The sequence below is a fragment of the Pollachius pollachius genome (genome assembly GCF_949987615.1).
Source record: "Pollachius pollachius genome assembly, chromosome: 4".
Lineage (NCBI taxonomy): Eukaryota > Metazoa > Chordata > Actinopteri > Gadiformes > Gadidae > Pollachius > Pollachius pollachius.
The window spans coordinates 34,746,409-34,771,428 of NC_136937.1; the positions used below are offsets into that span (position 1 = coordinate 34,746,409).

The window sequence follows — 25,020 nt, forward strand, 5'->3', positions numbered from 1 at the left end:
AACAGTGCAGGTGATAGACAGCAGCCTTGTCTCACTCCCCGCTCCTGAGTAATAAAAACTGTTCGCTTGTGTCCAATCTTGATGCCGCACATGTTGTTTGTGTACATTGATTTTATTATGTCATATGCTTTACCCCCTACACCGCTTTGAAGAAGTTTGTAAAGTTTCTCTCTCTCTCTCCCTCTCTCTCTCTCTCTCACCCTCTCTCTCTCTCTCTCTCTCTCACCCTCTCTCTATCTCTCTCTCCCTCTCTCTCTCTCTTTCTCTCTCTCTCCCTCTCCCTCTCTCTCACACCCTCTCTCTCTCTCTTTCTCTCTCTCTCTCTCTCACCCTCTCTCTCTCTCTCTCTCTCTCTCTTTCTCTCTCGCTCCCTCTCCCTCTCTCTCTCACCCTCTCTCTCTCTATCTCTCTCTCTCTCCCTCTCATTCTCTCTCTCTCTTTATCTCTCTCTCCCTCTCCCTCTCTCTCTCACCCTCTCTCTCTCTCTCTCTCTTTCTCTCTCTCTCTCTCTCTTTCTCTCTCTCTCCCTCTCTCTCACTCTACATTTACATTTACATTTACATTTAGGGCATTTAGCAGACGCTTTTATCCAAAGCGACTTACAATAAGTGCATTTGTTACAATAAGTCCATTTGTCATAAGAAGTGAAACACTATATCGCTGTTGGTACAGTAAAGATGTTCATAGAACCAAGTGCAAGTATTACAATCGCTAGGCTAACCCATTCCCCGTGTAAAGCAACGATAGCAGCTACTGTAGATGCTACACAATTAAGTACCTTGAATAAGTGCAATGTGCAAGTGCCAGGACGTACAACATTCAATGGTGGCTGTGCATTGGTTTCTATGCAGAGTCGAGGTGAACTCTGAACAGGTGAGTTTTGAGTCTTTTGCAGAAGCTGGTGAGCAACTCTGCGATCCTGACATCGGTAGGGAGCTCGTTCCACCACTGAGGTCCCAAAACAGAGAAAAGTTGTGACTTTGCTGATCGACCTTTGCTTGCTCTTAGCGATGGCGGTACCAGACGTCCAGCTGAGGTAGTTGAGCGGAGGGATCGAGCTGGGGTGTGTGGCTTTACTAATGCTTGGAGGTAGGCAGGGGCAGTTCCGTCGACTGCCTTGTATGCCAGTACCATCATCTTGAATCTGATGCGAACTATTACAGGGAGCCAATGGAGGTCTCGGAAGAGGGGGGTTACATGTAAGAACTTTGGTAGGTTGAACACGAGGCGCGCTGCTGCATTCTGGATGCGCTGCAAGGGTTTAATCGCAGAGGCAGGGAGTCCTGCCAGGAGCGAGTTGCAGTAGTCGAGGCGGGAGATGACCAGTGATTGGACTAGAAGCTGAGCTGCTTCCCTTGTGAGGAGGGGCCGGATTCTGCGGATGTTGTAAAGTGCAAATCTGCAGGATCGGGCCACCGCAGTGATGTTTGCGGTGCAGCATAACTGATTGTCCAACACTACACCAAGGTTTTTGGCAGTTGGAGAAGGAGATACAGTGATGTTCTCAACAGTGACCAGTAAGTCCATGTGTGGGCAATCTTTCCCTGGTATTAGGAGGAGCTCAGTCTTGTTGAGGTTAAGCCTCAGGTGATGGGCAGTTGTCCAGGTGCTGACTTCTGCCAGACATTCAGATACGCGTGTTGCAATCAGGGCTTTGTCAGATGAGGGAAAAGAGAGAAATAGCTGAGTGTCGTCAGCATAGCAGTGATAGGAAAAGCCGTGGGATGTAATTACAGAGCCCAGAAATCTGGTGTAGAGGGAGAACAGAAGAGGCCCCAGTACAGAGCCTTGAGGGACACCTGTATCAAGCGTGCAAGGTTTGGACAGGGAGCCATTCCATGTTACTTGATAAGTGCGATTCATCAGGTAGGATGTGAACCAGGAAAGGGCAGATTCAGCTATGCCAAGTTCGGCGAGAGTGGCGAGGAGGATCTGGTGGTTCACAGTGTCAAATGCTGCTGACAGGTCAAGGAGAATGAGAACCGATGAGAGGGACGAGGCTCTGGCCGCATGGAGGGACTCAGTCACCGCGAGAAGAGCCATCTCATTGGAGTGTGCTTTTTTGAAGCCTGACTGGTGAGGGTCTAGTAGGTTGTTAGATGAGAGATAGGAGGACAGTTGGTTAGCGACGACACGTTCCAATGTTTTAGAGAGGAATGAAAGAAGAGATACCGGTCTGTAATTCTGGATGTCAGTGGTATCAAGGGTTGGTTTTTTGAGGAGAGGCTTTATTTTGGCAGTCTTGAAAGACGTTGGAACAATGCCAGAAGTGAGGGAGGAGTTAATAAGTGCGGTGAGAAATGGCAGGATGTCGTTTGGGGGTGGGGGGAGGGAGGATGGTGGCAGTGGTAAAAGAGGAGCTAATGTCCTTTACTTTCTGGGTAAAGTAGGTAACAAAGTCATCAGCAGTGAGGCAGGAAGGAGGAGGAGGGGAGGGAGGGTTGAGGAGGGAAGAGAACAAGGAAAACAGTTTCCTGGGGTTTAAGGCGGAGGAGTTAATTTTGGTCCGGTAGAAGGCAGATTTGGCTGTTGACATCAGTGGAGGTGCAATCAGAGAGAAGAAAGAGATAGTGAGATAGATCATTAGGACAGTCTGATCTCATCCATTTCCTCTCAGCTGCCCGCAACTCTGCTCTATGGGTCCACAGAGATTCAGACAGCCAAGGAGGGGGGGGTGAAGATCACGCCGGTTTGGAGTGGAAGGGACAGAGGGAGTCCAAAGAGGAGGAGAGGGAGGATAGCAGAGTGTCAGAGGATTCCTCTGTGGATAGTTGAGAGAATTGTTCAATAGAAGGTAGTGAAGACAGAACAGTTGAGGCAAACGTAGAGGGAGAGAGAGTTTTGAGGTTGCGGCGGGTGGTGACAATGTGGGGACTAGAGAGGAGGGGGGGAGAGGCCTTTAAGGGGAGAGAAAAAGCAACAAAGTGATGGTCAGACACGGGGAGTGGGGTAACAGAGAGAGCAGAGGTGCCACAGGACCTTGTGAATATCAGGTCAAGCTGGTTCCCTGCCCTGTGTGTGGGAGGAGAAGGGGATAGTGTTAAGTCAAAGGTGGCAAAAAAGTTGGTTAATTCAGGTGAGTGCAACTTCTCTGGCAGGATGTTGAAGTCGCCAAGTATAACGAGTGGTGTGCCATTTTCAGGAAAGCAGCTGAGAAGGGCATCCATTTCGTCATAGAAGTCACGAAGGGGACCAGGGGGACGGTAGATTACCACAATGAAGAGATTAATAGGAAGGGTGACAGTGACAGCGTGGAGTTCAAATGCAGATCTGGCCAAGTGTTCTAGTGGAAGGACCTGATAGGACCACATCGGAGAGATGAGGAGTCCGGTCCCTCCTCCCCGCCCCGCAGGTCTAGGGGTGTGTGAGAAAGAGTAAACAGTGGAAAGGGCAGCAGGAGTGGCAGAGTTCTCTGGAGTGATCCAGGTCTGTCAGGGCCAGGAAATGGAGGGTATTGAGGGACGCGTAGGCCGAAATAGAGTCTGCCTTTTTGACCGCTGACTGGCAATTCCAGAGTCCTCCCATCACTTCAAGATCAGTGGTGGCGAGGGTGGGTAGATGGCGTAGATTGGATGGGTTACGACGCCGAGCAGAGGATCTATTGTGGCGTCGTCTATGAGTAGAGATTCTAACGATAATTGAAGTACGACACATAACTACAATACAGTGGCCTCTAAGGTCTTCCTCGAGGGACTCCCACAGAGAGACTCCCTTGGCCTTTGTTTCCTGGGTCTTCGTTTACTGGGTCCTGACGCTAAAGCTGACGCTACTAACACTTAGCCTTTAAATGCCCTCTCTCTCTCTCTCTCTCTCACTCTCTCTCACCCTCTCTCTCTCTGTCTCTCACTCTCTCCCTCTCTCTCACTCCCTCTCTTCTCTCTCTCTCACTCTCTCTCTCCCTCTCTTCTCTCTCACCCTCTCTCTCTCTGTCACTCTCTCTGTCTGTCTCTCTCTCTCTCTTTCTCCCTCTCTCTCTCTCACTCTCTCTCACCCTCTCTCTCTCTGTCTCTCTCTCTGTCTGTCTGTCTCTCTCTCTCTTTCTTTCTCCCTCTCTCTCTCTCACTCTCTTTCACCCTCTCTCTCTCTCTCTCTCTCTCTCTCTCTCTCTCTCTCTCTCTCTCTCTCGCTCTATGTCTCTCTCTCTCTCTCTCTCTCTCTGACAGTCTCTCTACCGGAGGGTGTATCAGGATGTCCGGAGGTCTGGTCTGGCTGCCCCCCCCAGGCTCCTCCCCTGCCACCTGCCACCAGGTGAGGCCCCGCCCACCTATCATTAATAAAACCAATCATATGTCTACTATATGATTATACGGTGGATTAGTTATTAAATGTGGTATTAGGTCTCAGAATCACGGGGCTATCAGACTGCTGGCGACCGGGCTAGATTCTGGGTCTAGACGAGGTCTGGGTCCTGGTCCTGGTCCTGGTCCTGGTCCGGGTCCTGGTCCGGGTCCTGGTCCTGGTCCGGGTCCTGATCCTGGTCCTGGTCCTGGTCATGGTCCTGGTCCGGGTCCTGGTCCTGGTCCTGGTCCGGGTCCTGGTCCGGGTCCTGGTCCTGGTCCCGGTCCTGGTCCCGGTCCCGGTCCCGGTCCGGGTCCTGGTCTAGTTCCGGGTCTGGGCCTGGGTCTGGATCTGGGTCAGGTCCTGGTCTGGGTCTGGGTCTGGGTCTGGGTCTGGAGGGTCTGGGGGGTCTGGGTCTGGGTCTGGGTCTGGAGGGTCTGGGGGTCTGGGTCTGGGTCTGGGTCTGGAGGGTCTGGGGGGTCTGGGTCTGGGTCTGGGTCTGGGTCTGGGTCTGGGTCTGGGGGGTCTGGGTCTGGGTCTGGGTCTGGGTCTGGGTCTGGGGGGTCTGGGTCTGGGTCTGGGTCTGGGTCTGGGTCTGGGTCTGGGGGGTCTGGTCTGGGTCTGGGTCTGGGTCTGGGGGTCTGGGTCTGGGTCTGGGTCTGGGTCTGGAGGGTCTGGGGGGTCTGGTCCTGGTCTGGGTCTGGGTCTGGGTCTGGGGGTCTGGGTCTGGGTCTGGGTCTGGGGGTCTGGGTCTGGGTCGGGTCCTATATCTAATGTGTATCCTATATAATGATATAATATACATTATATAATTTATATTATGCGTATAATATCATATATAACGTATATGATATGATTCCTATATATAATGTGTATTATATACATAATGTATAGTATTTATAAGACGGAGGCTTTCAGAAACGATGACGTTCGGTTGCCATGACGCTGCCACAAGCTTGCGCTCGAGACCGAGACGCTCATCAAAACAATGGCAGGTGAAATGCAAATGATGATCTCTTTGTACAATGGACTAATTAATCTCCAGAAACAACTCGACATATTGCCTCGAACATATTCGTTGCTCCAACGCCGGAGGCGAGCGCTGTACTTAAGTGGTAAAAGAAAACGAAAGACTGCAGTTAAAAAAAACAAAAACATAATTACAGATCCTTCTCTGTTCAGTAATACTATGTGTACATTTCGTGGAAAGACTCCTGTAAGTTTATTAGAGCTGCCAGAGCAGCTTGACGGTCCGACGCATGGAAATTATCCAACATGTTTGTTTATTTTGTCACCGTCTAAACTAAAGACACTTCCGATAAAATATTTTGTCGTTTTTACCCACAAGCGTCCTCATGTAAACGGGTCCTTAATTTTCTAGTGTATTTATTTTATTCATTGAGTTTTATAGAAATTACAGAACAGCTGGATACATATTTATTTGTACATTATTTTCAATTTGAACATTTTCTATTTTTTTATTTGAGCAGTTTATGTACTGTGTAGTTTAAGAATTTTGAAAACTCAGTTACCGTGTTGTTGTTTTTTGAAATGCCGAATAAATGCATTTTATTTTCAAACTCAAAAAGAATCGTTTGAAGAATCGTGATTTCAATCTTGACCCAAAAAATCGTGATTCTCATTTTTTCCAAAATCGAGCAGCCCTCACTGAGGTCATAAAAGATCCCAGGGCACTTATCTCAAAGAGGAGGGGTTTTCCCGGTGTCCTGGCCCAACCAGGCCCATTCAATCTGGCCCCTAATCATCCTCCCGTATAATTGGCTGACTCATTGATTCCCTCACTCTCCACCTCCAGCTGGTGTGTGGTGAGCGTTCTGGCGCAGATTGGCTGCCGTGCATCACCCCAGTGGGTGCTACACACTGGTGGTGGTTAGTGAGGTCCCTTCACTGTAAAGCCTCTTTGAGTGTCTAGAAAAGCGCTATATAAATTCAATCCTTCTACTATATGTACACAATGTGTACCATAGGTATATAATGTATAAAATGTGTAACCCTGTACATCATGTCCCAGTCAGTACCAGTGTCTGTGGGCGGTTGGCTGTGGGGACGATAGCCCCGCCCCTTCCCCGTACACAGTTCTCCACGGGCCAATCAGCAGTGGAGCCATGATGCAGCCGGCCACTCCCAACACAGGATGGCCATCTGGCCACACCCACTGCTTCTGACAAGATTGCTGATTGGATAGTCTTACAAGGGCTTAAAAATGCCTTTACATTTAAACAGTGTCAACTATATAATCATTTTATCAGTTATATTAATAACATAAAAGTACTATTAATATGATAATCATGTAGCAACCAAGCCAGGCACTTGTTATGGAATCTCATTATGAAATATTTTCTGAAATCTTCGATATAGTCTCGTTATAAAATTCATTATGAAATCTTGTTTTTTTAAGAGCATTTCATTATTTTATTGGTGTTGTAATGTAAAGAGAATTTCAACGAATAAGACAAGAAATGCTTCTAAAATAAATTGCCAACCCCAGCTTTAAGTCTTGTTACGCAATGCTATTCTGTAATGTTATTCTGAAATGTAATTCTGAAACATTATTCTGAAATTTTATTATGAAATCTCATCATAAATTGTTGTTATGTAGTCTTGTATGAAATGTTATGCTGAAATGTTGTGTTATGAAAGAGATCTTGTTGTAAAGTCATGTCATGAACTATCATTTATCATATATTATGTATATAATAGTTGTATATGTTATGAGGTATCCTGATTACAATGTTGAAAAGATAACTATTGTTGCACCTCTGACAACCTGCTAAATAAAGCCTATTGATCTCCGATGTGTAAGATGCTGCCAGTAATATTTAAGAGCTGATTTGGCTGCGTTTAAGATCGCCTGCATTTGAGCGCATGATTGCACGAGACGTGCACTCATGAACGGTCTGAGTGTCCGGGAGGTTCCGAGGTTCGGACGTTGAGCTCGGGGGAAAGTGCTTTGAACACTCTGTTTGTTCTGAGTTTTCCTCAGAGTTTCGTGCGGAAATAAAGCTACCGAGTCCTCCAAGATGACGTCACAACAATGGCTGCCCATTTCATTGATGGACTAAAGTGAACCTGCAGCAAGCACTAAGAGGCGAACTTAACACCCATTCTAACATTTGCATTACGATACATTATAGCTTACAATTATAAACATCACCTGATCAATTCTCAATCATGTTCAACCATCGCAAGCAGTTCTAATAACTGATTCATCTGATTAAGCGGTGAAGCGCAAAGACGTAGGTTATGAAGTCTACTCCAAGCCCCCGGGAACAGTGCTTACGTCCGCAATCCACCAGTGCTCAGCGGCCAAGCCTGGTATTGCAGCTGTTTAGCGGTCTGTGGACGGGTCCCTCGATTCAAGTGGACCAGAAGTAGATATCTCCGTTCACTCCAATACAAGTGGGGAACAGGAATGTGTCTGCAAATAATGTCTGGATATCAATCAAAGGCTCATAATTATCTTTATGCCATGTACTAAAAAAATGTAAGATTTCTCTTTTCAAAACGCCACCTCAAGCGTTTTATTAGCCGTTTTATTTTATTATTTTTTGCTGGAGAAGGAGGGGTGGGCGGCTGAAAGGAGTCGTAGTGAAACAAATGTTGTTTCGGCATTCGAGAGGCCTAGTGCACGGCTCCGTTAACTGCTCGTGTCCGAGGTTTTTCCTTTTACTTAACATGAATGACGTTGATGGTTTTTAGGCACTGTGGTGACTTTTTATCACTAAAAGTGTTTTAGTGATAAAGGGATTTTTAGACTGGTTCAGCTGCTGCTGAATGACTCTCACGTTCCTCTGCTTGTGATCATTGCGATTCACCATGTATTGATCCATTTATTCAAAAGATCCAAAGACAAAGAACGGGTGCATTACGGTATCATTTTTATAATATTGTTAATAGCCTAATAAACATTTCAGTTGTGTTAGTATTTAATTTTTCATTTGCTTGTTTAGCTATGTATGACAGTTAACAATGTTGGTGTAGGCCTATTACAAATATTTATGTGGGTAGGCTACTCCAACATCGTTGCTGATCGATGTGTAACCATTTATTTGTATATAAATTATTGATTGAATTTTTTTGTAAATAGTTGGATGGAATCTGTTTCTTAAGCAATAACATTGAACTGTATTGTTTTCTAGGCCAACATACATTTACTATGTTGTTGGTATTATATGGAGCAATCTTTCATATTCATGAAGTTAACTTATACTTCCATGGTCGGTAAACAACGCGACTGCGATCGCTCAGACCTCTCGCTTATGATGCTACAACGCTAACAATGCTAAAAAACAAGAATATTTCTGTATCCGGTACGTCAATGACTAGGGCGTGGCTAGGCTCCCGTGATGCGGAAGCATATCTCTCCTTCATGTTGCCCTGCGCCATTGAGCAGTTTACATAGGAATGAATTGGCGCCATTTTGGAATCCGGTGTCCATTCTATAATATGTCTATGGTTTAGTCTCACAAACTATCCGTTTTTTCGGTTTTATGTCATAGCCTACGCAATTCTGAGGGACGTTTCCGGAACGCTCTTATTACGGAAGAAGGGAAGGTTGACGTAAAGACACGTAAGAGCTTCCGAACCTCCGAGCTGTTTTGAGGACAGCAACGGGGGGCACTTCTCGTGGTTTGAACAAAGAAGATGGCCCACAAAGTGCAGCCAAGGGATTCTGTTTGCCAAATGTAGTTTCATTGAAAACAGTCTGAAGCCCGTTTCCCTCATCACATATTAACATGATGAGTGACGAAGTGAAAGTTCCCAAAGTCGTCTTTTTTTAATAAGCATAGTTTGAGAGAGGGCACGCGTCTTTGAAAGGAGTTATGAAATTTCTCACATGAGAAATTCCACGTGATAATTCCAACCAACTAGGTCAACGTTTTGAAATGCTGAGGGGAGTATCTAATGGTGCATTGCTTGAATTGATGGGGAAAACATTTTTGCGACGTCGGAAAGTTCTAGTGAACGACACCTCATGACGCTCTTATGATTCTACTTCCGTTCGGCAACTGGGGCGAGATTTTGATGAGTTGCCCAGTTGGTGACGTATTGTTTGCGGATGTACATGGAGTAACATGAACGTTTTACTCAATATAATAGAATCAACCATCATATCACATACTTTACTATTGATTGACGTTGTAACCATCTGTTTGCATTGACTTTGCTCAGTTTTAAACGTTGTGTACTAGTAAACCATCTGTAGATAAGGGCATGTGTTGCCTTCCATACAGTGCAATACAATGTGGTTCTCACGAATAAAAGCAAAAGGATAGTAGGTGATAGGCTACAAGGAAATAAGGCGTTAAAACTTGAAAAAGATGCTACTACATTCTGATTAGTTCTGACTTTTTTTTAATCTGATAAAATAATACTGCTGTGAAGAACTTTTAGATTCCCAACGCAGTGCATATGAACGGTGGCTGTCGGGAACACGAGTGAGTGTCATCTAGTGATGTTTCGTTCGTGAATGATTCGTTCAATATGAACGAATCTTTCATATGACTCGGGAGTCATGAGTCATCTCAGTGATTGATTCGTTCATTTTGATGCAGTACCTTACCTCGCCACATGGCAGGCAGCTGCATAAGCTCAGTCAGTAGGAGAGGAAGCAGAAATGATTCGTTCACGACTCACTCAGGTCCTCGTTCATTTGTCACGTGACAGCCATACGGATCGTTCATACGGTTCGTTCATACGGTTCGTTCATACGGATCGTTCATACGGATCGTTCATACGGATCGTTCATACGGTTCGTTCATACGATTCGTTCATATGGATCGGTCTCTCGTTCATTTGTCACGTGACAGCTGTAGGCCAGCTACGAACAAGGAAATGAATGATATCTGTTTTGTGACGTTCATTCATTTGTCACGTGAAACCCGACATACATTATTTATTCATGAAATCATAATTATTAGTGGTCTTCGGTTCTTGTAGATGTGTATAGTGTTATAGATTATATAATGTAAAGTGTGTTTGTAAATAAATACTTTCGAAAATTATATCAACGTGTTGATTTTGTGTTATACTCTACCATAGAATAATAAAATATCATAATACATTATTCATTCATGAAATCATAATTAATCAGTGGCCTTCAGTTCTTGTAATCTTTTTAATTTGAATTATATTATATATATAGTTAAACTTCTGAACTTTAATTGCTCATGTACTTCGTCTACAATGCGTTTTTGCTCATATTTTTCTTTACTTTCTGCACATCTGTGTTCTCTGACATGTCGGGAGAAAAAGTAAACATATTGTAATGACCTCGCTGACATAACGATGTCCAGTCATCGGTATTGGAACAAACTTTTTAATGGCACCAAACTAGGTCACTGAAACATGTAAACCACGGCGAAAATCCCACACGAAGCAAAAACCCGTACTCCCCAACCCGCCGCACGGTCAGCCGCACGTGCCAGGCCCCACCCTCCAGTTCTTCCAAGGCCCCTCCCCCAGCTGACCTAATGATTCGCCCCCACACTGATTGACAAGAACAACATTGCAATACAAGCGCATAGATCAACTTGCATAACGGACAACGAAATACAATGCAACACATAACACACAAACTATTTAAATGTCCCAGGGTCGCTACAATATAATGAGAATTATTTTTTTTAAGTCTACCTGCGCTATACTAATAGAGCCAGGTCGATTGAAAAACTTTTCAGTTAAACGTCTTTTTCATCTGTTGTATAGTCATATTATTATGGCATGAAACAAAAAACACAACTATCTATTACAAAAACACTACCGCAGGAAGGATTTTACTTAGCGCTCTCGAAAACAGGTTCGGGGGATATTATTATATATAATTTCCCGGGGTTGGTCAGTCTTGCGTGCTGAACGTAGTGACGACGTAAAAGCCATGCGGTTTTCGAGGAAAACTGTGTTTCAATCGTCCCGTGTTTCAAATAATCGACCCAGCTCTCCCCTACCCTGCTCTGCTGCTGCGGTGACAGACACAACCATTTAGGATCGGATGAGGAAAGGAGGTGAAAAAGCACGACAAATCCTCCATAAATGTTAACTTCAGAGCCTCTGATAAAGTGCAGCTCACACAGACCAGGTTTGCATCTCGGTTTAAAGACCACTGTCACACACTGTCAGCGTTCACACTTTAACAGCGCAAGACGGGGTTCACTTGGTTACAGTCACGGCATATGCCGGTATCGCTGTTCGCACGGCATCGGCTAGGCAAAATCTGATTTACGTCGCAAGTTGACGTTATTATTTATATATTTCTTTTCCACTGCCTGAGCTAATTGATGTTTGGCATGAAAGGGTGTGAAAAGTGTCAATTGTTTGACTCTCATGAGACAGCTTTTCACCTCGTCACAATTTAATGTTTTACAGACTGGGCTACTAGGAGTGATGAGATCCTGTCCCACAAATTGAGTGCTCCCGTCATCCAAGGCTCCATGCGGGGGCAGTGACCCATCCCTCACTCATCCCCATACATTTACATTAGGTGTCAGGTTTAATCAGAACACAAACAACAGAGGTCTGAGCAAGTGAAAGAAAAGAAGTGACATTTGGAACCACTTTGGTGAAATTTCAGCCACCAAAGCCAAGTGCAATATTTGCAAAAGACTTTTATCAGTGCAAGGAGGAAGCACTTCGAATTTGAGAAGGCACCTGAAAGCAGCACATCCAACTGTGCAGTTAGCACAAGTGAGGGTAGAGAGTGACGATGGAGCCACTGCAGCAGCTTCCAATATCTCCACCAGCAATACTTCATCTGGACCTCCAATCGCTGCTGCTGCAACACTGGCTACAGCTTCTGCAACATCCAGTACACCAGCAGCACCCACCACCACCACCACCACCACCCAAGCAGCAGTTAGGCCACGGAGGCCTCAACAAACACTGTTGGGCACTTATGTAACAAGGCCAATGGATCCGCTCAGGCAGATCAAACTGGATGAAGCACTGATAAAAATGATAGCTTGTGACTATCAACCATTCTCCATCGTTGAGGACAAAGGCTTCAAAGATTTTTCAAAGACCCTGGACCCTTCATACACTCTGCCTAGCAGGAAAACACTGTCTCAAGCTCTACTGCCTAAGATGTATGGAAAACTAAGAGCCGAGTTATTTGAAAAAATCAAGAGTGCTCCTGCTGTATGTCTCACAACAGACTGCTGGACATCTGTGACGACCACAAGTTACATGTCTGTGACCTGCCACTATATTCAGGATTTTGCTATGACCTCCCATCTCCTGGACTGTTTTGCCTTGACAGACAGACACACTTCAGCTCACCTGGCAAGTGAGCTGAAGAGAGTTTCAACCGAATGGGGTGTCATAGACAAAGTTGTAGCTTGTGTCACAGACAATGCCAGCAACATTGTGGCAGCCCTGAGAGATCACCTGCACTGGGACCACATACCATGCTTTGCACATGTGTTGAACCTCATTCTTAGAGCTGCACTTAGGGAGGTTCAGGGCACAATTCAAAAAATAAAAGCTGTGGTTGAATATTTCCACAGAAGCACAGTTGCTTCAGACAAGCTGAAGGCCACACAGCAACAGATGGGCCAGGAGCAACTGCGTTTGAAGCAGGATGTAGCTACAAGGTGGAATTCAACATTCTACATGCTGCAAAGGTTCATTGAAGTGAAAGATCCAGTCATCTACACCCTGGCACTTATCAATGCACCGCTATCCACACTGTCCGCAGAGGAATGGGGAATTGCCTGTGAAACAGTGGGCATTATCAAGCCTTTTGAGGAGGTTACCATTGAAGTGAGCGCTGAGAGGTATGTAGATAAAGTGATTAATGTTTATATTAAATTAAAATCACTTTTATTGGATGAATCAGTGTACACATAAATGAATTTGACTCCTATCTAACTTTGCTCTCAATGTACATGCACATAATAAGCCCAAACTTCATATTTTAAACAAAAAATTATAGTTAGTGATAGATTTTTAACTGCATCCTTACTGTTAACAAAGAAGCATGACATTGACTTTGTAATAGTACACTGTTATAACTGCTTTTAAGAACAACATTTGAATAATTCAACTGTCTGTAGGTTTGTGACTGCCTCCAAAGTGATCCTGATGGCAAGGGGTCTTCAGAGGATTGTTGCCCGCCATCAAAGGAATCCATCCATCCATGAACCAGTTCAAAAACTGGTGGACTGTCTGATGGCAGAGATGAAGAAGAGGTTCAGCAAGGTGGAGCAAATTGAGAAGCTTGCTGATGCTACTTGTTTGGACCCAAGGTTCAAAAAGCAAGCCTTTGTGAACGACAAGGCAGCAGATGATGCTGTAAAGAGGATTACAGCTACTGCAGCACACCATCACCCTGGTCACAGTGAGGAGGAGGAGGAGGGTCAAGATCCTGCTGCGGCTGCCAGCGCAGGGGCCATGTTTTGGGAAGACTTCGATGAGAGGGTAGCAAGCACCAGCGCTTCCACTTCATCCAATTCTGCCACATCAAGCATCTCAACTGCTGCCATGATGGAGATACGGGCCTACCTTGCAGAGCCACTCCTACCCCGCACATCAGACCCTCTGGCATGGTGGAGGATGTGCTCTCCAGTATTTAAAAGTCTGTGTGATGTGATGAAGACAAGACTGTGCATTGTGGCCACATCTGTGCCCTCTGAGAGAATTTTCTCAAAGACTGGGCAGATCATCACTGACAGACGGAACAGGCTCAGCCCCTCCAAGGTCCGCGAGCTTGTGTTTCTCAATGCCAACTTGCCTTAGAGCAGGCCTTAAACTGCTTAATATACTTGTGTTACTTTTACTTAATTGTGCAATATTGTTGTTGGTTTGGATTGGGTTTATAAGTGTGTTTATAAATAAATACTTTTGAAAATTATATCAACATATTGATTTTGTGTTATACTCTGCCATAAAATATAATAATAATAACAAATGTAATAACAATAATAATAAGACACAATAAATGCACCATGTAACACTTTAAGGAACTTATTTATTTATACTTTTTGTCTTACATAATTGTCTTACTAATTGTCAAAATGAGGATACAGGACACAAGTCACTTTATTGTGGTGTTTTTGCTTTCCTAGGTTTTCACATGGTTTGAATTGCTTGTGACATTGTGTGTATTCAGCAGCTCAGCTGAAGCAAACCATGTTGCCTTCAGTGTTAAGCGTTAAGAACCGCAGCCTTTTTTACAACGCCCACAAGGGGGCTACAGCGCCACCCGCTGTAAAAATGAACGAAATGAACGAAATGACTCAAAAAAAGATTCGTTCAATTTACTGACCGAGAGTTAAAGATCCGATTCAGTAAAAAGAGTCGAACTTCCCAACACTAGTGTCATCATTGGCGAGTCGTCTCGTTATCATCAGGACCGTGAACGCGCCAGAGTGGCGAAGTCACGCCCCTTCAGGTAGAGCCCATGGGACCTATGAGTTCGAAAGATATGAATGGGTTGCAATGGAGAGAAAGTCATTATTTTCTGGTCCCAGTCTTTGTATGCCCTGGATGACACATATGTTGTTTGTGGATTTAAATTATAACTTTTCATGCAAAGAAAACTAAACATTTTCTCGAAGAAGTTTGATAATGTTAGGTTTTGTTTGAGGCCGCTTTGTGAACTACAGCTCTTCGCTGCTCTCGACGCGAATGATATACGTCACCACCCGCACTCGGAACTCCGGTACAGACATGGCGATCTCTCTGCTCCACTTCACCTCTTTTTTCCAAAGGGAGGATAACAGCGTCGAAAGAGGTGAAAACCATTATAAGTCGGGGCATGTGGAGAGCTTATGCCGATGGGGAGATTGTTGGTCTTGTCCACGCCAGTCGCAGGGAGCGTGACGTCACATACGAGCCGTGTAGTCTTTCTCAATGTGTTTTCTCTATAGCCTTTAACTGAACAATTGCAGAATAGACGGTCAAACTCTTGGCATGGAAAATTATCATTTAATCCAAAACAACATATGTGTAATCCGGGGCATATAAAGACTGGGACCAGGAGATAATTACTTTCTCTCCATTGAAACCCATTCATATTTTTCGATCCCATTGACTCCGGGGTCTACCGGTAAGGGCGTATTTACGAACTAGGGTTAGGGTTAGGGTTAGCAAAGAGGGCGGGACTTCCGGAGGAGCGGTATTCGTTGGGGTGTGCGGAAATAGCTGAAATATCAGGTGAACAAGGCAGTGGTCGAAGTATCAAAACCCATCAGTGATAATCAAGAGATTCAAAGATAATATAAGTATGATCATTTCTGGTATTTAGTATGAATCTGAATAATTTCCAGTCGACTTTCTGCTAAAATATCAAAGTATTTCTTCATCAATCAAATCATTAATGAGTATTTAGTGCAATGCTGCCATCTTGTGGTCTATTATCCAAACTGCAGAAATATTCAATGTTTTATTATTTATTATCGTAATGATTCTGATGAAGCAACACACAATTTTACATGTTGATTTAATGACGTCTTTATATTCATCTTTTCACATTATTATAGCCGGAAACCAGTTAATTCATTTTCTAGAATACAATCAACAACAAAGTGTGCGTCGCATTGCGATGACGGAAGAGATGAAACGTCTTATTCCGATGACGAAAGACATTAAGCGTCGCATGTTGGATAATATATATAATATATTAATCCATTGACATATCTATGATGTTTATATATATCTAAATATACATTTGACCAACCTGACTGATATTAAAACCATGGAAGATCAAGTTGTTGTGGAGCTGAAGAATCTGGTGGACGACGCGACGTTAGCTCCTGAAGAGAAGACGACTTTAGTCCTCCACAAACTGCGAGGTAATTAGACGTTACAAATTACACATTACATGTTACACGTTACATATTACCATTCAACGTTATACATTACATATTACATACTTAGTTCTCCCAACTACAAGGTATTAAGTATTTTGTTTTCCACAATATAAGGTATTAAGCATTTCGTTCTCCACATTAAAAGGTTAGTTTCTAATATTTTATTCATATTTTCATGCGTCTTTACGCATGAGAAACCTTTTGTGTTGATGGGTTATCACCACTAGCATTGTTGTGTAGTATTTAACCACCCCTAGGGGGGAGTAGGCAGGGCTGACTGGTTTATGTATCTGTGGGGTGACTGGTTTATGTATCTCTGGGCTGACTGGTTTATGTATCTCTGGGCTGACTGGTTTATGTATCTCTGGGCTGTCTTTGTTGTTGTGTAGATGAAGCGATCTAAGTGGTTGTTGTGAAGAAACATTGATCTGATTGGTTGTTGTGTAGACGCAGTGATCTGATTGGTTGTTGCGTAGACACAGTGATCTGATTGGTTGTTGTGTTGACGCAGTGATCTGATTGCTTGTTGCGTAGACACATTGATCTGATTGGTTGTTGTGTAGATACAGCGATGTAATTGGTTGTTGTGTAGACGCAGTGATCTGATTGGTTGTTGTGTAGACGCAGTGATCTGATTGGTGGATGTTGTAGAGGCAGTGATCTGATTGGTTGATGTTGTAGAGGCAGTGATCTGATTGGTTGATGTAGAGGCAGTGATCTGATTGGTTGATGTTGTAGAGGCAGTGATCTGATTGGTGGAGGTTGTAGAGGCAGTGATCTGATTGGTTGATGTTGTAGAGGCAGTGATCTGATTGGTTGATGTTGTAGAGGCAGTGATCTGATTGGTGGATGTTGTAGAGGCAGTGATCTGATTGGTTGATGTTGTAGAGGCAGTGATCTGATTGGTTGATGTTGTAGAGGCAGTGATCTGATTGGTTGATGTTGTAGAGGCAGTGATCTGATTGGTAGATGTTGTAGAGGCAGTGATCTGATTGGTGGATGTTGTAGAGGCAGTGATCTGATTGGTGGATGTTGTAGAGGCAGTGATCTGATTGGTGGATGTTGTAGAGGCAGTGATCTGATTGGTTGATGTTGTAGAGGCCCTGACCAGGGGGTCGGTCGGTCCAACCCAGGACCTGGCCGGTCTGAAGAGGCGTCTGATCGACGCCCACATCCTGGACTTCTGCTTAGCAGCCATTAGCCTGGACCATGTTACCATGGAGACTGATGTACTGCGGCCTGAGAACATCACCATTGAGGCCTGGAGGAACGCTGTGCAGCTGGCCCAGATCCTCAGGTGAGGCTGCTACAGGCTCACCTGACAGAGGTCAAAGGTCAACCAGGTCAACCAGCTGACAGGTGAACCAGCTGACAGGTGTACCAGCTGACAGGTGAGCCATCTGAACCAGCTGACAGGTGAACCAGCTGACAGGTGACAGGTGAACCAGCTGAGCCAGGTTACAGGTGAACCAGCTAACAGGTGAACCAGGTGACAGGTGAACCAGGTGACAGGTGTACCAGCTGACAGGTGTACCAGCTGAACCAGGTGACAGCTGAACCAGGTGACAGGTGAACCAGCTGAACCAGCTGACAGGTGAACCAGCCGAACCAGGTGACAGGTGAACCAGGTGACAGGTGAACCAGCTGAACCAGCTGACAGGTGAACCAGCTGAACCAGCCGAACCAGCTGACAGGTGAACCAGGTGTACCAGCTGGACCAGCTGACAGGTGTACCAGCTGGACCAGCTGACAGGTCTACCAGCTGACAGGTCAACCAGCTGACAGGTGAACCAGCTGACAGGTTTACCAGCTGACAGGTCAACCAGCTGAGAGGTGAACCAGCTGACAGGTGTACCAGCTGACAAGTCAACCAGGTGTATTGTACTGGTCTAAAGCTGAGCTCGATGTATTTCATTCTTCTAGTTCCTGCTGTGTGGGGGCGGAGCCTGACAAAGACCAGAAGGCATTCTACAGGCTTCTGCCTTTAGTCATGGAGGGACTGCTTTCACTGGCTTGCAGGCTGATGACTCAAGTAGCAGAGGTACCTCTCTCTGTCCGTCCGTCTCCGTGCTGGCCTGACTACCTGTCTCTCTGAGTACCTGTCGGTCTGTCTGTCTGCCTAACTGTCTGTCCGTCTGTCCGTCTGTACAGCAGAGAACAGAGTGTCTCTCTCTCTATAAGACGGTAATGGATTCGGTGGGGTGGGTCCTCGGAGCCTACAGCTGTCTCACCCCTCAAGGTAGACCATTAGCTACCATAGTTACCACGGTGCACCAGAGATCCCAGACACAGCCTGTTGCCATAGCTAACACGGTGCACCAGAGATAATAGACACGGGCTGTTACCATAGTTACCATGTTTCACCACTGGCACCAGACACCGCCTGTTACCATAGTAACCATGGTTCTCCCTCTAGTTCTGAGCTCTCTGTATTATGAGAGGATGCAGGTGTGCGATGATGTCATCATCTCTCTGGTCTGTGTTTCACTGTGGAGTCAAATCTGCAAAACCAGCAGGTAACCGGTCTGCCTGTCTATCCACCTGTCTGTCTGACCCTTACTTTAACTTAACCTGTCTGACCCTTACTCTTGCCATAACTTATCTTATCTTTCTTTTCCCCTTAACTTATCATACCTTTACTCTTATCTCCCTTTAACCCTTGCCACAACTAAACTTATCTTAACGTAATCTTACCTTACCTTAAGTTAAGTTAAGTGAACTCCTGTCTTTGGCCTTACCTGAGCAGTGACTTCCTGTCGGGGTTGAGTGACGACTCCGTGCTGCTGTTGATGAACGACGCTGTCGGCCAGTTGGCTGTCAGCTCTGACAACGCAGTGGGCGGAGCTTGCATTGGCTTGCTTGTCCTAATAGCCAATCAGCTGGACAGGCCGCGCCACGCCCTCCTCCGCACCTTCCCAGGTAAGAAGAGGGTGATGTCACGTTCTCCACCTATGATCCATGACGTGAAAATGAAGAAAACAGAAAAACAGAGGGACGTCATAGTGATGTCATACATGGTTACCAAATAATTCAACCTGATTGACAGGTTTGGACCGCCTTCTCAACAAAGACTGGAGGAGGCGGGGCTTCAATCAAGAGGTCGATCAGCTCATCACAATCCTTCATTCTGATTGGCCCACAGCAGAAAACACACAGGTCTGTACAGTTGTTTTATTAATGCTAACATGCTAATTGGTTGTTGTGGTATTGATAGTTAACATGCTAACGTAGCGTGCTCACTGTGTGTGTTGGCGTGTTGAAAGCTAACATGCTAACTGTGTGTGAGCGCGTGCACACAGTGAGCATGCTAACGTAGCGTGCTCCCTCTGTGCAGACGTGTTGTGAGCGCGAGCTAACATGCTAACGTAGCTTGCTTACTGTGTGCAGGCGTGTTGTGGGCGCTTGCTAACATGCTAACGTAGCGTGCTCACTGTGTGCAGGCTTGTTGTGAGCGCATGCTAACGTGCTAACGTAGCGTGCTCACTGTGTGCAGGCGTGTTGTGAGCGCGTGCTAACGTGCTAACGTAGCGTGCTCACTGTGTGCAGGCGTGTTGTGAGCGCGTGCTAACGTGCTAACGTAGCGTGCTCACTGTGTGCAGGCGTGTTGTGAGCGCGTGCTAACGTGCTAACGTAGCGTGCTCACTGTGTGCAGGCGTGTTGTGAGCGCGTGCTAACGTGCTAACGTAGCGTGCTCACTGTGTGCAGGCGTGTTGTGAGCGCGTGCGGGCCGCCTGTGTGATCCAGGCCGTGTGGAGAGGTCATGTGACCAGAAATAGAATCAAGAACCTGCCCAGAGCGGTTGGCCTCCTGCAGAGGAAATACAGGTCTGTCTGTCTGTCTGTCTGTCCCTCAACATGCCCACCTGTCTGTCTTTCATCCTGTCTGTCTCTTAACATATCTACATGTCTGTCTCTCCATCTGTCTACCTGTCTGGCTCAGGGCGAAGGTCAATCAGCGAAAACTTCTGGAACAGACGAATCGTTGGGAAGCAGAGCTCAAATACCAGGTGGGTGTGGCTTAATGTGTAGCTCAGATATCAGGTGGGTGTGTCTTAATGTGTAGCTCAGATATCAGGTGGGTGTGGCTTAATGTGTAGCTCAGATATCAGGTGGGTGTAGCTTAATGTTTAGCTCAGATATCAGGTGGGTGTGGCTTAATGTGTAGCTCAGATATCAGGTGGGTGTAGCTTAATGTTTAGCTCAGATATCAGGTGGGTGTGGCTTAATGTTTAGCTCAGATATCAGGTGGGTGTGGCTTAATGTGTAGCTCAGATATCAGGTGGGTGTGGCTTAATGTGTAGCTCAGATATCAGGTGAGTGTGGCTTAATGTGTAGCTCAGATATCAGGTGGGTGTGGCTTAATGTGTAGCTCAGATATCAGGTGGGTGTGGCTTAATGTAAGATACCAGGATAAATCAGGTCTCTCCGTACAAATATGGAGTGTGTGTTTGTGTGGGTTCCAGGTATATTTGAGAAGACAACGAGCCAGAAGGCGTTTCCACCAAAAGCAGAAACAGCTGCTTCACCTTCTACCAGCTGGTAAAATACATTACCTCCTACCTAACCCTAACCATCTGGTAAAGTACATATTCTCATACCTAATCCTAACCAGCTAGTGAAATACATAACCTCATACCTAAGTTACTGATTAATAGCATCCCTACTGATGATGTCATTATTCTAGAGCTGGTCCAGAGGTACCAGTTACTGATTAATAACATCCCTACTGATGATGTCATTATTCTAGAGCTGGTCCAGAGGTACCAGTTACTGATTGATGATGTCATTATTCTAGAGCTGGTCCAGAGGTACCAGTTACTGATTGATGATGTCATTATTCTAGAGCTGGTCAGGAGGTACCAGTTACTGATTGATGATGTTGTTATTCTAGAGCTGGTCCAGAGGTACCAGTTACTGATTGATGATGTCGTTATTCTAGGGCTGGTCCAGAGGTACCAGTTACTGATTGATGATGTCATTATTCTAGAGCTGGTCCAGAGGTACCAGTTACTGATTGATGATGTCGTTATTCTAGAGCTGGTCCAGAGGTACCAGTTACTGATTGATGATGTCGTTATTCAAGAGCTGGTCCAGAGGTACCAGTTACTGATTGATGATGTCATTATTCTAGGGCTGGTCCAGAGGTACCAGTTACTGATTGATGATGTCATTATTCTAGGGCTGGTCCAGAGGTACCAGCACCAGCTGGAGGATTCTGCTGCCGTGGCGATCCAGAGATGGTGGCGAGGTCACCAGGCGGAGAGGAGCTTCCACACACTCCGTCACGCACACACACAGCACCGTGCAGCGAGCACCCTGCAGAGAGCGGTACACACACACTCACACTCACTCACACACACTCACTCACTCACACACTCACTCACTCACTCACTCACACACACTCACTCACTCACTCACTCACTCACTCACTCACTCACTCACTCACTCACTCACTCACTCACTCACTCACTCACACTGTATAAAGGATATTAATATTTTGAAGATATTATTATGTACAAATATTATACTATATAAAGGATAATATTCATAAAGGCATTATAATTATATAAAATGATACTGTATAAATGATAATATTAATAAAGGTATTATTATTATGCAATATTATACTTTAGTATATGCTACACATGAACCTCCTAAGATAGCGCAATTTGATTGGTTCGCTATCTCGGGATATTGGGCAATATCCCATCGTTGAGATCTCAAACTCGCGATATTGTTTTCATCGCTATTTCGTCGATATTTAAAGATATTAATAAAGGTATTATGTCATAATATTATTCTGTATAAAGGATATTAAAAAGGTATTAAATTGGAATGTAAGGAAACATATTTGTATTTTAGGGATGCGCGGATGGGCTATTATTTTATCCGCAACCGCATCACAAACGCATGTTCGTCCGCCATCCGATGGCACCAACGTTTTTTAACCATTTTCAAAACTGCAACCGCCCGCCATCCGCCGGTTGTATTTAGCCTACTATATCGGCTAATGCCTATTGCACTTTATTTTTTGCCAAAAAAAAAGAAACCCTTGATATTAAAGAAACGCAGGCTTGAGCCTATTCATTCTAAAATTCGCTGCAAGTCCACCGCACAACAGTGCAACATGCATGTTCACATTTTTAATTGTACATAACCCCAAAACTTGCCTGCTTGACTTGCAAAAAGTCTTCCAACAATTTTTCTTGCCTTCTTTCTTAGCTGAGGATGTTATTGAACTAGAAGTTGAATTTGTTCTGAACATCTCACGCTGCCATTGCCGAATGTCACTTCTGAGTCAAATCACTCATTAAACTCTCTTCAATTCTTTATTCCACGAGTGCTAGGCTACAATGATGGGCTGTTTTAAAATATAACTAATATCGAAAGAAAATAACCCAAGGGCAGTCTCATCTACGAGACGTTCACTTAGTGGCCTATAAGGTAGGCGCTGCAACGAGACGCGACATTGGATGGATCGTCACTCAATTTAAACTTTTTTTTTTCTTTTTTCGAGTGTGTGTGTGTATTTAACAATGTATATATATTTTTAATTTGATCGGTTAAACCGCCGTCCGCCCGAATTTAATTAAAATATTATTTTTTGTCACGTCATCCGTCCGATCCGCGGTTTAGCCACGGACTCTAAACCGCCAACCGTGGTTCTCTAGTGTATATACAAATGTATATGCATGTGTATAAATATAAATACATAAAACATAACATACATATACTGTATACTCGTTTGTATGTATATATACGTGTGTAAGCGTGTTTGCTTGATGTTCTCTGCAGGTTCTTAACTTCCTGAGGAAACGCAGAGGTTTGAAGGCCCCTCCCACATGCTTTAAATTGATTGGTCTGACAGACAGACGAAGGGCGGAGCTAAATAAAGAGGTTGAGCATTATGTTCGTCATAATCCGGTACGTACTTCATGTTTATTCATATAACCTTTTATTCATCCACATATATCCAACATCTCATGGGGACATGCATATAACATGTTATCAATTAATTACCTTGTAACATGTTATGAATACATACCCTTCAGGACACGTTATACATTAGATACGCACAACATGTTATGAATCCACTGACTTTGTGAAACATGTTATACATTAGATACTAGTGATCGACCGATATATCGGCCGGCCAATATTATCGTTTTTTACATGTATCGGTATCAGTATATTGCTCGTTCCCAGAGTGACTCACTGAGCAAATTCAAATTGTGCTCCCGCGAGAACTCTGGATTTCCAGGGTAAAATCGGCTCAAAATATCGGCTCAAGAAAATCCGTATCGGGTTATCGGCTAAGGCTGATAAAAATATATCGGTATCGGCCCTAAAAAATCGGTATCGGTCGATCCCTATTAGATACACACATGTTATGAATACACTGACTTTGTGAAACTTGTTATACATAAGATACACAAACCATGTTATGAATACACTGACTTTGTGAAACATGTTAACATGTAAACATTACATACATGTTATGAATACATTGTATACCTCTGATGTGATATACATAGACTACATACAGATCAAATGTATGACTACATAACATACATAGAACAGGTTATACGTGACATACACATACCATATAACATTTAAATCATCCATGTAATGACGACCATGAATCTAACGTGTGTGTGTAGTCGTGCGTTGTGTGAGTTTAACATGTGTGTGGTCGTTTGCTGTGCCAGTCTAACGTGTGTGTGTGTAGTCGTGCACTGTGTCAGTAACGTGTGTTTGTAGTCGTGCGCTGTGTCAGTAACGTGTGTGTGTGTGTAGTCGTGCGCTGTGTCAGTAACGTGTGTGTGTGTGTAGTCGTGCGCTGTGTCAGTAACGTGTGTGTGTGTAGTCGTGCGCTGTGTCAGTAACGTGTCAGTAACGTGTGTGTGTGTGTAGTCGTGCGCTGTGTCAGTAACGTGTGTGTGTAGTCGTGCGCTGTGTCAGTAACGTGTGTGTGTAGTCGTGTGCTGTGTCAGTAACGTGTGCGTGTGTGTAGTCGTGCGCTGTGTCAGTAACGTGTGTGTGTGTGTGTGTAGTCGTGCGCTGTGTCAGTAACGTGTGTGTGTGTGTGTGTGTGTGTAGTCGTGCGCTGTGTCAGTAACGTGTGTGTGTGTGTAGTCGTGCGCTGTGTCAGTAACGTGTGTGTGTGTGTGTGTAGTCGTGCGCTGTGTCTCAGCAGGCGTGTGATCAGCTGTTCCTCCAGACCCAGAGCTCCCTCCTCTCTGCTGGCCTGGAGCTCCACGCCCGCCGACAGCAGCACAGACACGCCCTGCTGGCACACATCAACACGCAGCTGGACCTGCTGGCAGGTAACCAGGCCTAACTGACCCTAACCAGGCCTAACTGACCCTAACCAGGCCTAACTGACCCTAACCAGACCTAACTGACCCTAACCAGGCCTAACTGACCCTAACCAGACCTAACTGACCCTAACCAGGCCTAACTGACCCTAACCAGGCCTAACTGACCCTAACCCGACATAACCCACCCTAACCCGACATAACCCACCCTAACCAGACCTAACCCACCCTAACCAGACCTAACTGACCATAACCAGGCCTAACTGACCCTAACCAGACCCAACCCACCCTAACCAGACCTAACCCACCCTAACCAGGCCTAACTCTTGTGCAGACGCCCCCTCCCTAGGTGTTGCCACAGCTACAGATGTGCAGGTCTTCCACAGTCGCTCGGGGCCGGTGGCTGCCTGGGCCCAGCAGTCCCATGATGCATTGCTGCAGGCCAGCAGCCTGCCCTGGTGGAACAGCTGGCTGGATAACCGTGATGACGTCACTTCCACTCTGAGTCCAGCCTCTCAAGTAGAGCTGGAAGTCGGGTTGGATTCTGATTGGAAGCTTGATGGTCCAGTAAAAATCATTTAAGATATTCAACACATC

General features: G+C 45.1%; 2 protein-coding genes across 3 annotated transcripts in view; both read left to right on the top strand.

Moving 5' to 3' along the window:
• LOC307074461 (T-box transcription factor TBX19-like) overlaps window positions 1-6,811 on the top strand; it is a gene marked incomplete at its 5' end in the record, with an annotated part of 18,610 nt that extends 11,799 nt beyond the window's left edge. The window contains 2 exons of the mRNA XM_079734623.1: window positions 4,164-4,248; window positions 6,311-6,811. Coding sequence (XP_079590749.1) covers window positions 4,164-4,248; window positions 6,311-6,464 — 239 coding nt within the window. The 3' untranslated portion in view covers window positions 6,465-6,811. The remainder of the gene's footprint in view (window positions 1-4,163; window positions 4,249-6,310) is intronic.
• Window positions 6,812-15,879: 9,068 nt separating this feature from the next.
• Window positions 15,880-25,018, top strand: iqcb1 (IQ motif containing B1). Of its 2 annotated transcripts, none has more exons than XM_079735294.1 (14): window positions 15,880-16,088; window positions 17,205-17,403; window positions 18,030-18,147; window positions 18,258-18,345; window positions 18,523-18,622; window positions 18,853-19,025; window positions 19,153-19,262; window positions 19,812-19,930; window positions 20,046-20,112; window positions 20,569-20,644; window positions 21,285-21,433; window positions 22,901-23,029; window positions 24,282-24,432; window positions 24,758-25,018. In XM_079735294.1, the coding sequence occupies exons 1-14, from the start codon at window positions 15,992-15,994 to the stop codon at window positions 25,003-25,005; spliced, it is 1,824 nt and encodes a 607-aa protein (XP_079591420.1). In that variant the 5' UTR covers window positions 15,880-15,991; the 3' UTR covers window positions 25,006-25,018. The 2 variants fall into 2 exon arrangements, with proteins under 2 accessions (XP_079591420.1, XP_079591421.1); XM_079735295.1 differs by having other exon boundaries at window positions 24,773-25,018.
• Window positions 25,019-25,020: the final 2 nt, after the last annotated feature.

Coding starts and splice junctions, on each gene's coding strand:
- iqcb1 (XM_079735294.1), top strand. CDS start 15,992: ATGGAAGATCAAGTTGTTGTGGAGCTGAAGAATCTGGTGGACGACGCG. Junction 18,623..18,852: donor CAAATCTGCAAAACCAGCAG/GTAACCGGTCTG, acceptor TTACCTGAGCAG/TGACTTCCTGTCGGGGTTGA. Junction 20,113..20,568: donor AAGCAGAGCTCAAATACCAG/GTGGGTGTGGCT, acceptor TGTGGGTTCCAG/GTATATTTGAGAAGACAACG.